Here is a 13,287-nt window from a genome sequence, read left to right as displayed (position 1 = left end):
GTTGCAAAGCGGTGCTAACACAGAGAACAATTCTTCTGCAGGAGAGGGGTAAAAAACCAGAGGGCAATCGGACAACGTTGGGCTCGCGCACGTGCGCGAATGGCACGTGGCATGCTTTGTTCTCTTTGTGCAATTAAAGGTTATGGTAGTAACCTCTACCAGGTGATGTGCTGAATAAGGTGTTTTGCTGAACAAGGCGAAGAAGAACAGCTTACACGGCGAAACCAGCAAGGGATATGCCTTTGAGTAAGTGTTTTAATATTGTATTGTACCAAAATCACTCTCTGGTCCTGGTTACACGTCATGGGCAGCTTCATTTTGAAATTTGTTTATACACCGGGTATTTCCATCAGCATAAAACCGACACCAGTGCAAATTTATTTATTTTATTTATTTTTATTTTATTTATAAAATACTACAAATCCCTAAAAGGGTCGAAGTATAGGAGGGGCACAGAAAGTCCAAAATAATTTACAACAAGGTATACATATATCACATATCATGTAACCGCGTTTAGGCCTTTCACAAATGCTATGACAGAGCGATGTGAGACCTGAGCAGATGACAGAGAATCCCATTCTTCGACGGTTCGAGGAAGGAACGAATATTTAAAACAGCCAGTCCTGCACTGGAATGCTTTGAGTGTGCCCTGGTGGCTTTAGCCGTGTCGATCTGGGTGCGTGTAGAGTGATGTGGTCCTGATAATGGATTCGAAATTGACCATTGAGTAATTGAAAAAGGAACTAGAGCGACGATGGTACGACTTGAAAATAAAACGTAACGTTCTCCTTTGAACGGATTCAAGAAGTCGGATATTCGTAATGGTGCAAGGGCCCCAAACAATATCACTATACTCCAGTACAGGACGGACTAATGTTTCGAATGCCGTTAACTTGCATTCACAAAAATGACGTCTTAGAAACCATAATTTCTTGTTAGCCTTCTGTGTTATGTACTGGATGTCCTTATTCCAGCGAAAGTCTGATGTAAGAACAACTCCCAGGTATTTGTATTCGGAGACCCTTGAGAGATTCATTGAGTTAATACAATAATCGAAGGCATCTTCTGCAAACAATTATTTAAACATGCATACTGATCACCGGCATTGATCTCCATATACAATACACAGTCATCGGCAAAAAAAGTTCATTTTGACATCGATACCCATAGCAACATCATTTATAAAAATTAAAAACAACAAAGGACCCAGGACCGTAGGCGCGTTCCCAAGCACGCGATTTGCGGAGCGACAGCGACAATTTTTTCTGTTCCGCGGGGACAGTCTGCTCCGCGCAGGCGGTAGCAACAACAGGTTTCTCGCAACCGCGTATGGTTTGGTTATCAATATCTCTTCAGGTTCCGCTCGCATATAAATCGTTCAACGAGAAGCAGAGGCATGGAATACTTGTCACTGCCGCTGTCGCTCTCGCAAATCGCGTTTAAATATACGAAGGACGAGTCAGCGTTATTCGCATGGACAGATTGCTTTCTATTGTCAAGGTAATTGGAAAACCAGGTAAAGAGTTCATCACTTACAATTTCCAACTTTAACAGTAATTTGCTGTGAGAGACCCGAGACAGTGTCGGAATGCTTTAGCAAAATCTAGAAAAATAACGTCGACTTGTCCACGAGCGTCTACAACTTTAGCAAAATCATGGGTTGTGTTTACAAGCTGTGCCACTGTGCTTAGACCGTGGCGAAAGCCATGTTGACTAGTAGAGAAGAAATTCTTACTTTCCAGATGCTTTTGAAATATCCTTACATACGATATGTTCTAATGTGCTCAGAAGGAATATCGGCCGGTAATTTGCAATGTTCAGTTTGCAACCTGTTTTAGGAAATGGAACAACCTTGCCTATCTTCCAGTACTCCGGGAGGTCCCCACGGGTCAAAGATACGTTAAAAATAAGAAAAAGGTACTTGGTGGACCACTCGGTGTACCGAATTAGAAAAGCATTTGGGATGCCGTCTGGGCCTAAGGAGTAGAGTACCTCCTTGCTCGCTAATGCTAAGTCGTGGCACTGGTTCTGTGGGAAAACTGGGCACAGATGGTAAGCACCTGTCCTCAACGGTAAATATGCCAACAAAATGATCATTGAGTAGAGAGGATACGGAGCAGCCGTCGTGAACAATATTATCGTTGAATATCTTTATTCGGAGAGGTGTGCCTCCAGAACTTGGACGAGTCCGACGTTAACAGATCATGTAGTGTTTTTGATTCTCTTATATCCGCTGTCAGTTCAGTACGAAGCCGCCTGATACCAAGAGATAAGTTCTTGTCGCCCTTCTTAACTAATCTTGGTATTTTCCTTTTCTTATGGATTATTGAGCGAGTTATCCACGAATTTTCGGAACGAACTCGTTTATGTCGTAGACGACTTCGAATAGGTGAGTAAACGAGAACAAATAGGTAAGAACAGTGAACACTGCAAAAATGTGAAAGAAGTCAGTTCTGCTACACGGCGCTTTTTACGGATTATGGAAGCTTCCTCCTCTGAAGTACGACTGACTTCAACGGCTGAGTAGCGTCTTTGGCTCATCTTCCTGGGAGTGGTCATCAGCACGAGGACTTGTAAACCTACGTTTTTCGCGGCCAGAGTATCGGATAAAGCTAATTACCGAGATCAAAGTAAGCCACAAAGTGCCGCACAGATACAGCAATCACATTGTCTGACCGCTGACCAATGGTGATCATGGCGCGACAATGATGGTCACGCTTATATTGACGTTTGTAGTGACCAGGACCGGCCCAGAATTCATTGCGTTCACCTGGCACGCCATCGGCTATGGACCGCCATATGGAATGTCAACCCCCCATGCTTATTGCCCTGTGCATTCCCGACATCGCGTTATATGAAGGTCTTTTTGTCATTGCAGCGTCGACGTTGCACCATGCCGCGACGAGTACCGAGGTTCCGTTTCATCGACAGAAGAGTCTTGCTTCGGAACTTAATCATTAGCCTGGTCATAACGCTCGCTTTCATTGGGACGCTATCCATTTATATCAATATCAAGAGCGGATCATTGCGCAATCTGCCCCATTTACCAGCATGGCTCGGTCCGCAACCTGGCAGCAATTACGTAGGGGACGATCCTGAACTGAGTGAACTGATGAGACAGGTGATGGAAAGACAGATCTTCCGGTGAGGACTGTTAAGCATTGAAATGTGCGAAATGCCGCATATAAGCACACTGAGCATGGGGACGAGACAGACAGATTTCGTATGCTAGAAAATATTTCGGGAGGGGATCTGTGAGGACATAACGTGAAGGAGGAGGAATTCACCTGGGGATGGAAAACGCCATCTCATAAAGTGAGTTCGTTCAATAGACCTCGTCGCGTTACTCTCAAACCACCAGTCTCAGTGCGCTCCGTAGCCTCGTTCCCAGCGACGACGCAATAGGGGTGGACTGCCAAAATCTCTCCTCCCTTTGGAATGAATACTGGTGAGCACAGTACGAGCACAGTTCTTGTGACTACCACGGGTTGGCAGCACTAGTTGCGGCGCCCAATCCCTGAATCTCCTTTTTTGTCTCGTAATTTTCGTCCCCGCGATCATTTTTTTTTAGAAAATCTAAACTGAAAATCAAACTGAAAATCAAACTGACGACACTGTAACCTAGTAAGCACCAACTTCGCATTACCCGTCAAGCACGGTGGCAAAACTACATCGGATGCACATAACGCTGGGTTTAACGAGGCGACGTCACTACGATTGTCATATCACGTTTGCGGTGCGCACCGTGTGGAAACCAAAACCAAAACCACAACAAAAATGGTTGCCCGTTAAAATGAGGGCTCTCTCACACCAAGCGTCACTCTGACCGATTTCATCGCAATTTTGACAAGAGTGACACATGTTGCGAGGCGTCCTTTTTTTTTTTTCAGTGTGGTTATGAGCGTCGCACAGGTGTGGATAGATGGAGAGAGAACAGCAGGAAGGAGTATGGGGACAGGGGGGGTTAGTATTCGTCCTGGGCCGACTTCGCGGGCCGAAATCGGAAGGTGAGGGCTGGGTTCCACGAATGGTCACTTGTTCGCTGCCTCCTATTGATAGGAAAGTAGGACCGAAGGTCGCGTCCCTTTCAGGGACCATTTGTAATCCCATCAAAACCGTGGCTTTCGGTGCGACCTTGTTCGCCCCCTAGCGTCGAGCTTAGTTCAACTCTACTAAATTGGTGGCGCTGTCGAACACTATGACGTCATTCGTTTACAAACAGGGAAAGGTCTATTGGATTCTCTTGCTTGCGCATATTTGCAACAGCCAGTTTCTGTGCGACGCGAGATGACAATGGAACTAACGCTGTGGTGTCGTGACTTTTTCAAGTATCACTCCGTTTATTCCTGTAAAGGATGTGTATGAAAACTCTGATGCGTCCCGGGGATTCCGCAGGAATGACACTGACCTAGACCACGAGCACGGCGTTGCGTACCGAGCGAACGCACTGAAGCTGCCCTGGTTCATGAAAGGCGGAACGGTGCGGATTGACTACGACCGGCTCTCTGGGAGCATCTGGCCCATGAATTCGGACGACGACCGTATTGTAAAGCAGCTCATGTATGTCCCGCCGGGATACACCTATGGCGGTGGTAAGTGTTCTGGGCCCGCTTTCACACGAATGTTGAGGAACTTCCTCAGTGGCATTCTCGGTAGCTTTGGAATTTGGCAGCGCTCTAAGCACGAGCACCGTTGAGGACTGTATAGCACCTGCCCGAGACATTACCGAAGCAACTGAGGACACCACTGAGATTCCTAGACAGATTGTAGGTCTAAAAAGGATATAATCTAGACGACGCACGAGCTTGACATCTGTTCCCTGGGAAGAGCGTGTTCCGCTCTCCGCACCACGTTGGAAGATTGCAGCTGTGGTGAAAATCGGTTTTTGGAGGAGTAGTGTTGCTAGTCGGGTTGCAGATTTCGTACACCATGACAACGAAACGAACAGAAGAGAACAGAATGCAATAAAATGCAATAAAATAAAATACCATACGATACAATAAATATATACATTATTTCGGGACAGTACGTTATGAGACACGCAGATAGATTCTTAGGACGCGATATTTATCTGACGTTGGCATCTCTTCCTGCCGCAGATACCCCATTGAAGACAATAGTGCTACACGGCAGCTGGGACGACTTTCACGAGGGCCGCCACCTCTTCACGCGCGACAAGTGTCCCGTCGACTCCTGCCAAGTGTACGGGGCGAAATGGAATAGTGCCGCAGACGCCGTTATTTTCAAGGATTTCTTACCGGACGCGGCTGAAAAAGTCCAAGGACAGCTTTGGATCTTGTATCTGTTGGAAAGCCCGCTTTATGGTCTGTCCCCTGTCCAAAAGAATGCTGTCAACTGGACTGCTACCTACAGGCAAAGCTTCCTCCTTTGAATCCTACACTCTAAGAAAAAAATGGAGTACTTTTACTCCTTTTGGGGACTAAATGCGCTGCCACAAAAAATAGTCCCTTTCGGAAGTAAATGCGCGGGAGTAAATGAATGTCACAGAGTGGAGACTGCATTTCACGCGCTGTTGTAAGACTCCCAAGTACATAATTCGTGTGCATGAATGAAAATATCTTGAAGCAAACCGTCATCGGGTGATATAAAATCTTGCGCCATACATATGGCACAATTTGCGAAGAAAGATGCTCTAACTGTTTCTTACTTTGTGTGGCTGGAAAATTGCTACGTTGTCTGAGTTATACAGCCTTATGCCGTTCAAATCGACCAAGGGCACATATTTACGTAGACTGCATGTTGCATTCAGGAGACCATTCGCGAAGTTTAATGACAATTTGCAGTCCTGGGGAGTAAATGTCGGGATTAAATGTCGGGTTAGGGGACTAAAATGGGGAGTAATTGCAGACTAGGGGAGTAGAAGCTGCAATTACTCCCCATTTTACACGAGCGACATTCCCCAGAATACTCTAGCGGCCGGAAGATGCGAAAAACGTCATAGCTTTCTGCTGCCGCGAAGGCGCGAGCGCTCAACGTCACGTCCTTTCGTTAGAGTCACTGTACCGGGGGAACAGTGACTCTACCTTTCGTGCACTGCCAGTGCCACCTGGATACAGAAGGCCTGCTTAGTGCCTCCTCTCTCTCCTTCACTACGTCGACACATAAAGGCAGGCCGGGAGTCAGGCTATCGTCTGCTTCAGCCAATCGCCGCAAACGATTTCAAACCACGACTTACTAGATTATAACGACCATGTCACAATCAGGAAACCCTATGAGGAGCCTGTCCGCACGATCCGCCAGGGGCGCTACTGATCGGCACAACACGATTGGACGATGGAAATTTGAATTCTGAACGCGCAGAAGCGTGTGTACGACTACCGCAGCAGACGACAGCGATAGCCCCTATGAAAACGCGTAGAATGATGATGATAATCAACGTCAGAATGAAACATCTGTGGAACGTCCACCGCTTGTACAGAAATACTAAGGTAAGCGGAAGTACAAAGTATTGTAGAAGTTGAGGAAGCAATAACTGGGACGATGAGAAGCGCCACCGCTACCTTCCAAAAATGCGGCGCATAGAGGGGGTGCGCCTGACATGGTCGTTATAATCTAGTAGGTCGTGTTTCAAACACATGCTTTCTGTAGCTACCAGTCGCTGTCCCTGCGGCTCATGGAAGTTCGTCACCTGCGAGCCGCCGAACTATACGGCTGCCGAAAGCATGGCCGGGATTGGCTGACGCTTCATGACTACGTCAGGTCATTTAAGCTTTGTTTACCTATAGGTGTCGTTAGCGCTGGTTTTCGTGCTTTTCGTGAGGAACATCCCGCGGCATCAGTCACAAGATATTCTGTAGCAGACGACAGAAAAAAAAACAGACTGTGTCGTCGTCTGCTCAGTGTACTGTACGCCACACCCAATAGAAGTTCCGCAAGGATATTCCGTGGGGATGCCGCTCGTGCGAATAGACCTTTACCGAAGAAAAGTCAACCGTGACGTAATCATGACGTTGGTAGACACAGCGAAACCGAAACGGTGCGGACGGGGACCGCCGCCGTTTCGGTTTCACTAAGCCGTATTCGTTCACGATGGTCGTGGGTCGCTCTTTTGGTATTAATGATACGCACAAATGAGGTCACGTTTTTAGACCCTTTGGTGTCTTCAGAAGAGCTTCAGGGCCGACTACTGGCCTTTGATTTGAGAAGAAAACTGGGCATACACTGGTGCGGTGGCGACTAACACATTTTCAACCCGTCACGAAAGAATCTGGGCCCTGCATTTTTCAGCAAGACTGAATACAGGATGAAATTCTGCCTCTTGGTCTTGCAGTATAAAAAGAAAACCTCATAACACGCTCAGAACCACACGCCTCATTAGAATGATTTCGTTCTCTTTCCTGATTTCCTGAAAATGGGAGACGTACACCTTTTTGTGACAATTTGGATATGTGTCAAAGGCCACAGAAAGGCGTGCACCCTGCGACAATTGCAGGCGTGGTGTTTGGCGCTGAGTGAAGTTCTGCACAGCACGTTCAAGGCTGTAACTACTGCATTGAATGATACCGTTATGACTCCCGATTTGAGCAGAGTACGCCTTTTTTGTGACAATTGGCACAAACGCTAAGTGTCCTAAAAATGCGTTCGCATTCTTACGCGGTTCCCATTCTCAACAAACTATACACCGTTTTCCCGTGGACGCCGCCATATTGAAAGCGCAGCGCCGTCTAGCCAGGGGAGCACGTTGAAAGCTGTTTAATGCCCATGCTAGTGAGAAGGAAAGGACACGTGTTGTGTGCCTCCTCCCTGGTATCGCTTTCCTCCTTGCTGGAGTGTGCTGGGCGGCTGGGTGCGAGGTTGGCTGGAAAACGGTATATAGAGAGGGAATGATGCGGTGTTGCTTGTTAAGGTCTGCTTTTAGAATGCACGTTTGCTAGGCGGCGTTGCTTGAGAGTGGTTAACTGATTCACACGAAATATGACATCTGCGATGCGCTGAATATAGCCCGATGCTCTGTAGTCACCTATACTGAACACAAAAGTAATTCGAACCTTCCTTTCTCGCAGAAGGGATTCCGTGATAGTGACACCGTACGAGAAATTTGTGCTCTACCATCCGAAGGTGAAGCAACTGCCCCTCAATGGTAGAAACTTCGCGAAGAACAAGACCAAGATGGTAGCATGGTTTGTGTCCCATTGCAGCACGCGCAACAAAAGGAAGGAGTACGCTCAAGAGCTGGCAGAATACGTACATGCAAGTATCCTCCTCGTCATGAGGCTTTGATAGTTTAGTGCGATGTGTACTATATGTGCCCTTGTATTTGTTATGCAAATGTATGTGATGCTGGGCATACGCTAAGAGATTTCGTTTGTTATATATAGACTATCTATGCAATACAACGCAACCCATTGTCATCGCCAGTACGATATAACAGACCTCCCCCCCCCCCCTCCCCGTAACTTTGCTAGGTTATGATCTGAGCTACTGCAATCATTCATCGGGCAATAACAGTGGCATAGTGCAGCCGGATCGAGAGGCATAGGAAATGTTCTCTGGCGTCTTCCAGGTTCACAGTTCGCGCATGCGCATAGGCAATTAGGGAAGACGTCCGTTGGTGTTACTATTTCCTACTCGCAACTCCAGCCTTCTTACAGTCTCTCTTCCACACAGTTACGTTTGGGCACTGAGAAAAGCGACGAGACCAGTGACTGTATACGGCAGAGCACCCTTTTGCATAACGCAGGGGGGGGGGGGGGATTGTCCGATCGAGCGCGTAGTGGGGGAGGGGAGAGAGTGAAATCCAATGTATAAACTGACGTTTTAGGTGGATGTTTACGGAGAATGTGGGAAGCTCAAATGCCGCCGAGGTGAGCCGGAAAAATGCTTACGAATGCTCGACAGGGATTACAAGTTCTACTTGGCCTTCGAGAATGCTAACTGCAAGGATTACATCACAGAGAAGTTTTACAATGCACTAAGGTAGGTTTTGAGCAATCCCGTAGCGAGGACAACTTGCGAATCATATGCTTCGTCTAGTTCGTATAAAATTGAACTTCACCACATAGCACGCTCCTAGCCAAACATCACCCATCTCGAGACACATCGTGACATCTTTCTTCGCTTGATTTGATGAGTGAGCGTACGCCACTCTTGTGGCGTTATGCAGTTGATTACTGCCACAAAAATGGCGTACGCCCCCGTTTTCTTCAAATCAAGGGAAATAACGTTGTCATTGGGGATGATGGTTGGCTGGGAGCCTGCTACTGTCTGTCCCGAGTTGCTGAAAACGGAAGGTGCGTGTGCCTTTTTGTGACACTACACTTGCGTTAATCGTCACAGCTAAACTCTCGTTTCCTCCAATCAGGAGCGACGGCTATCTGTGCAGCGGTTGACGTCGGCCGCACGCTGAGGCAAAGTTCTGTTTTCAAGAGTGCGGAGTCCCCCGTTCATTTCGACGTTCTCTGCGCCGATAAATTAATATATCAATTACCTCCATTTCCTCGCAGGCACAACGTGGTACCGATCGTGATGGGGGCCAGCCCCGAGGAGTACCGGCAGGTTGCTCCCTATCACTCCTACATTCACGTGGAAGACTTCGCAACCGCCAAGGATTTAGCCGAGTACCTAAAACTTCTCGATCGCAACAGCGATATGTACAACGAGTACTTTGCGTGGAAGGGTACCGGGGAGTTCATCAACACTTTCTTTTGGTGTCGCCTATGTGCGATGCTTCACGCTCCTCCACCTGCTCCAGACGGGTGCCTCATGTATGAAAACGTTACAGAGTGGTGGACGAACAACGCGTGCCGCGCACCCAAGCGTTTGAAAAGCTAACGACGTCGTCGTCAGAGGACAATTTTTTTAAATGTTTGTTGTATTTATCTATTGAGTTGCCAGGGAGACCTTCAGCATCGTTGACGTTGTCTAATTCGTCTTATTCCCAATTATAGGTAGTATAAACAATAAAGAGGTATACAAGGTGTTCTTTTTAGTGCGTTGTGATACGTTGCCGAAGTTGAAGCAAAACAGTAAATATAGTATCTCCAAACCAACCGAATATTTACTGCACTCTTTCGAGCTTATGCCCAATACGACCTAGATCGGTGTTTCTCAAACTGCAGGTAATGACCCTGAAATGGGTCATTAGCCTTTTTCTGTTCTCTGTTTTCTGGGGGTCATGGGGGGTCCAAGCAGACATGCAATATGCCTTGAGCCACACAGACCAACGTATTGATTTGCTTGTATCAAGAAAGCAAGCACATCCTCCTTAAATTAAATCAATGTCTCTTAAATAAATTACAATATGTATCTGCGTCATTGAAAAATAAATTTTCGGAAGGCTTCGGGTCATGGTAGGTTCGGTACTACTCAAAGGGGTCACGCACTGGAACACTGACCAAGATAGTACCATTACAGTACAGTATAAGAAATTAAAATTAAAGGGGCAATCTTTCCTCATGACGTAATGATAAAGGTGCAGTTAATTATCTCTACACCAAAACAGGAGGAACGAAATTTATCCATTGCGTCGCGACTTATGAGAGAAACAACCTGCAGCTTCCCTCTCCCTCTAAAAAAGATACACAATGCGGAGCGCGCTCTCATTGGTCTTCGCAAAGCGATTGGTCCAATCACCGCTGGAGATTGTTTGAACGGACCGTTCCTTTGTGTTGGTGTAAAGGGTAACCGGATTGTCGAGGAGGTGGAGTTCCTCTACATGAGTCCCGACCGACGGTAATGGTATGCCACGGAGACGCGATGACGGTGGCCTATCTCCATGGCCGCGCCGGTGGAACTGAGGCAGGTGCTCCAGGCACGTGGCCATCTTCGTCGTTGCCCACGGCCCGATGCGGTCTTTCATTCGGCGACGAAAAATTTTTGTACTCAAGTGCCTCTTGTTGGCTACACGTCTACCGGTGTGTTGTGGCTGCCGTCGCAGCAGACGACGTGGTAATGTGGTCCCCGGTGGTTTCAAATCCTACACGGCGCGCGCCCTCTCAACGCATGGAAGTGAACTACACTGTGGGCGAAAACGTATTGCGCGGCGGGAGAGGGCACCACGTGGTTGCGGTACACAGGCGTACTTGAGTTTTGGTAGCTACCATACTTGAATACACAGTCCATTCACTTTCACGCTCGGGACGAAATCGGAAAGCAGTCGACGAACGAACAAACAAGTAACAATGAGTAAAATGCAAGCAAAAAGAAAAAGAGAAGGGGAAATGCCCGAATGCATCCAATCATCTCTGCTGTTCCCATGAAAGGTAGAAATAGTCGTGTATATTTCGAAGTTCCGTGTTTTGCTCGGCGCACTGTTGAAATGAGTGGTGGTGGTGATGATGGAACTGCTTGCCAGAAAGTGAAAAGTTATGAGGTAAAGTGTGAGGTAAATAACAGCAAACCGATCTCGTCACCACCACGAATTTTGACAGTGTGTATTGCACTTGTGTACTGCCTCTGTGAGGATAAAGTTGGCATGTAAATTGTCTTATCGTTTTCAGGCACACGCGGGTATATGTACCAGTCAGCAGCGTACACTCTTAGAAATGAACTTCACCGTATAGCACGCTCGTAGCCAACCATCACCTCGAATGATATCGTTATCTGCCCTGATTTGTTGAAAACGGGAGGCGTACGCCTTTTTTGTGACAATTATGAGCAGCATAAGTGTCACAAAAAAGGCGTACGCCTCCCGTTTTCAACAAATCAGGGCAGAGAACGATATCATTCGAGATGATGGTTGGCTAGGAGCATGCTATGCGGTGAAGTTCATTTTTAAGCGTGTAGCGAGAAAAATATCCGGGCGGGGTGGGGCGGGGGGAGGGGGGGTTGAACCCCCCTAGGCCCCCCCTCTGGCTACGCCAATGGTACCAATTATACAATCTTGCGGTTACACTCGCGTGCGCAGTGTGAGATTTTCAATTCTTTACCGACTGACGCTTTCCGGCGTCAATTCATGCAAACGTATAAATTTGCACGAAAAATTCAGAATACCCACAGTGCACCATAAAAACGTAACTTCATTGCATAAGTGCTCCTACACTCTTAAAAATGAATTTCACCGCATAGCACGCTCCTAGCCAACCATAATCTCGAATGATATCGTTATCTGCCCTGATTTGTTGAAAACGGGAGGCGTACGCCATTTTTGTGACAATTATGAACCGCATAAGTGTCACAGAAAATGCGTACGTCTACCGCTTTGAACAAATCAGGGCACATAGCGATATCATTCGAGATAATGGTTGGCTAAGAGCGTGCTATGCGGTGAAGTTCATTTTTCAGAGTGTATGCGGTTCTGTTTTTTGAGTGTACACCCTACAAACGGAACTTCACCACATAGCACGCTCTTAGCCAATAACCGTCCCGAATGACATAATTCTGTGCCCCCTGATTGGTTAAAAACGGGAGGCGTACGCCCCGCGCTTCCCACAAATCAGGAGTGATACAAGTATCGGGAATCCCGTGCAACGGTTGGCCTTCACCGTGCTATGTGGTGAAGCTCTGTTTTTAGAGTGTATCTAGTAAGCCATCATTCTGAATGATATCGCCCTCCCTCTTGCTTCATTAAAGTGCCACTCCAGACCAAAAAAAAAAAAAAAAGAGAAACAGCGTTTATTTTATTTAGTCCATGAAAAGAAGATGCCTCAAGGATTCTATACGCGAAATTTCAATCCTGTTTACGAACGCTGAGCATTTCTGTTCATTTTTGAAGATCTGCTGAGCCTCCACAAGTTTCGATGGCGCAACGAGCGAGTGACGTAATCATGAGCCCATAAACTGCAACGACGTCGTGTTCTGGAGAGGGCACTCGTCTCCTAGCAACGACGCCGGCATTCGGGGACAGTCACGTGGTGGAGAAGCCATGTGAGGCCCGTGTGTGAGGCTTATCGAAAGACGGAAAAATGGGAGAGATGTCTTCACCCTCCTTTGTGTTTTCTCCAAAGTCGGAGCGGTCGGATGGTATGTCACGTGGGGCACCGCTACGGAAGTGCAAAAAGTGAGCCCCCCAGAAGACTCGAAGGGCAACAACGTTGCCAAACGAGAGCTTGGCGCTCCGTCGGAGCATAACAAGACGTCACAGTTCTCAAGAATAAAAATTAAATTTCTCTAGCTTTCGCGTCACGTAAGCCAAAATATTTTGCAGGAATGTAAAGTGAGACAAGAAGATTTCAGTAACATAACTTCAGTAGGATTCTGAAGACACGAGATTTAGTCCGTAGTGGCACCTTAAAAAGCACAGCAGCATGCTTTTTTGTGACATTTTACATTTGTGACAATGTCACAAAAGAGTCATACACTCCACTCTCCTCACGAATCACACCATTA

At 47.0% G+C, this 13,287-nt stretch overlaps 1 protein-coding gene across 2 annotated transcripts; it reads left to right on the top strand.

The window, feature by feature from the left end:
* Positions 1-86: 86 nt before the first annotated feature.
* LOC135370167 (glycoprotein 3-alpha-L-fucosyltransferase A-like) lies at positions 87-9,942 on the top strand. Of its 2 annotated transcripts, none has more exons than XM_064603866.1 (7): positions 87-246; positions 2,879-3,144; positions 4,396-4,592; positions 5,100-5,373; positions 8,025-8,211; positions 8,783-8,937; positions 9,465-9,942. In XM_064603866.1, exons 2-7 carry the CDS (start codon positions 2,894-2,896, stop codon positions 9,790-9,792), a joined length of 1,392 nt encoding a protein of 463 aa, XP_064459936.1. In that variant the 5' UTR covers positions 87-246; positions 2,879-2,893; the 3' UTR covers positions 9,793-9,942. The 2 variants fall into 2 exon arrangements, with proteins under 2 accessions (XP_064459936.1, XP_064459937.1); XM_064603867.1 differs by lacking the exon at positions 87-246 and adding an exon at positions 1,395-1,516.
* The last annotated feature ends 3,345 nt before the right edge of the window (positions 9,943-13,287 follow it).

This window comes from Ornithodoros turicata, chromosome 10 (assembly GCF_037126465.1).
Source record: "Ornithodoros turicata isolate Travis chromosome 10, ASM3712646v1, whole genome shotgun sequence".
Taxonomy (NCBI): Eukaryota; Metazoa; Arthropoda; class Arachnida; order Ixodida; family Argasidae; genus Ornithodoros; species Ornithodoros turicata.
This window is presented reverse-complemented; position numbering and strand designations above follow the sequence as displayed.

Excerpts from the sequence above, each read along its gene's own strand:
- LOC135370167 (XM_064603866.1), top strand. The coding sequence starts at position 2,894 with ATGCCGCGACGAGTACCGAGGTTCCGTTTCATCGACAGAAGAGTCTTG. Across the intron at positions 5,374-8,024 it reads AACTGGACTGCTACCTACAG|AAGGGATTCCGTGATAGTGA; the intron begins GCAAAGCTTCCT and ends CCTTTCTCGCAG. Across the intron at positions 8,938-9,464 it reads AAGTTTTACAATGCACTAAG|GCACAACGTGGTACCGATCG; the intron begins GTAGGTTTTGAG and ends ATTTCCTCGCAG.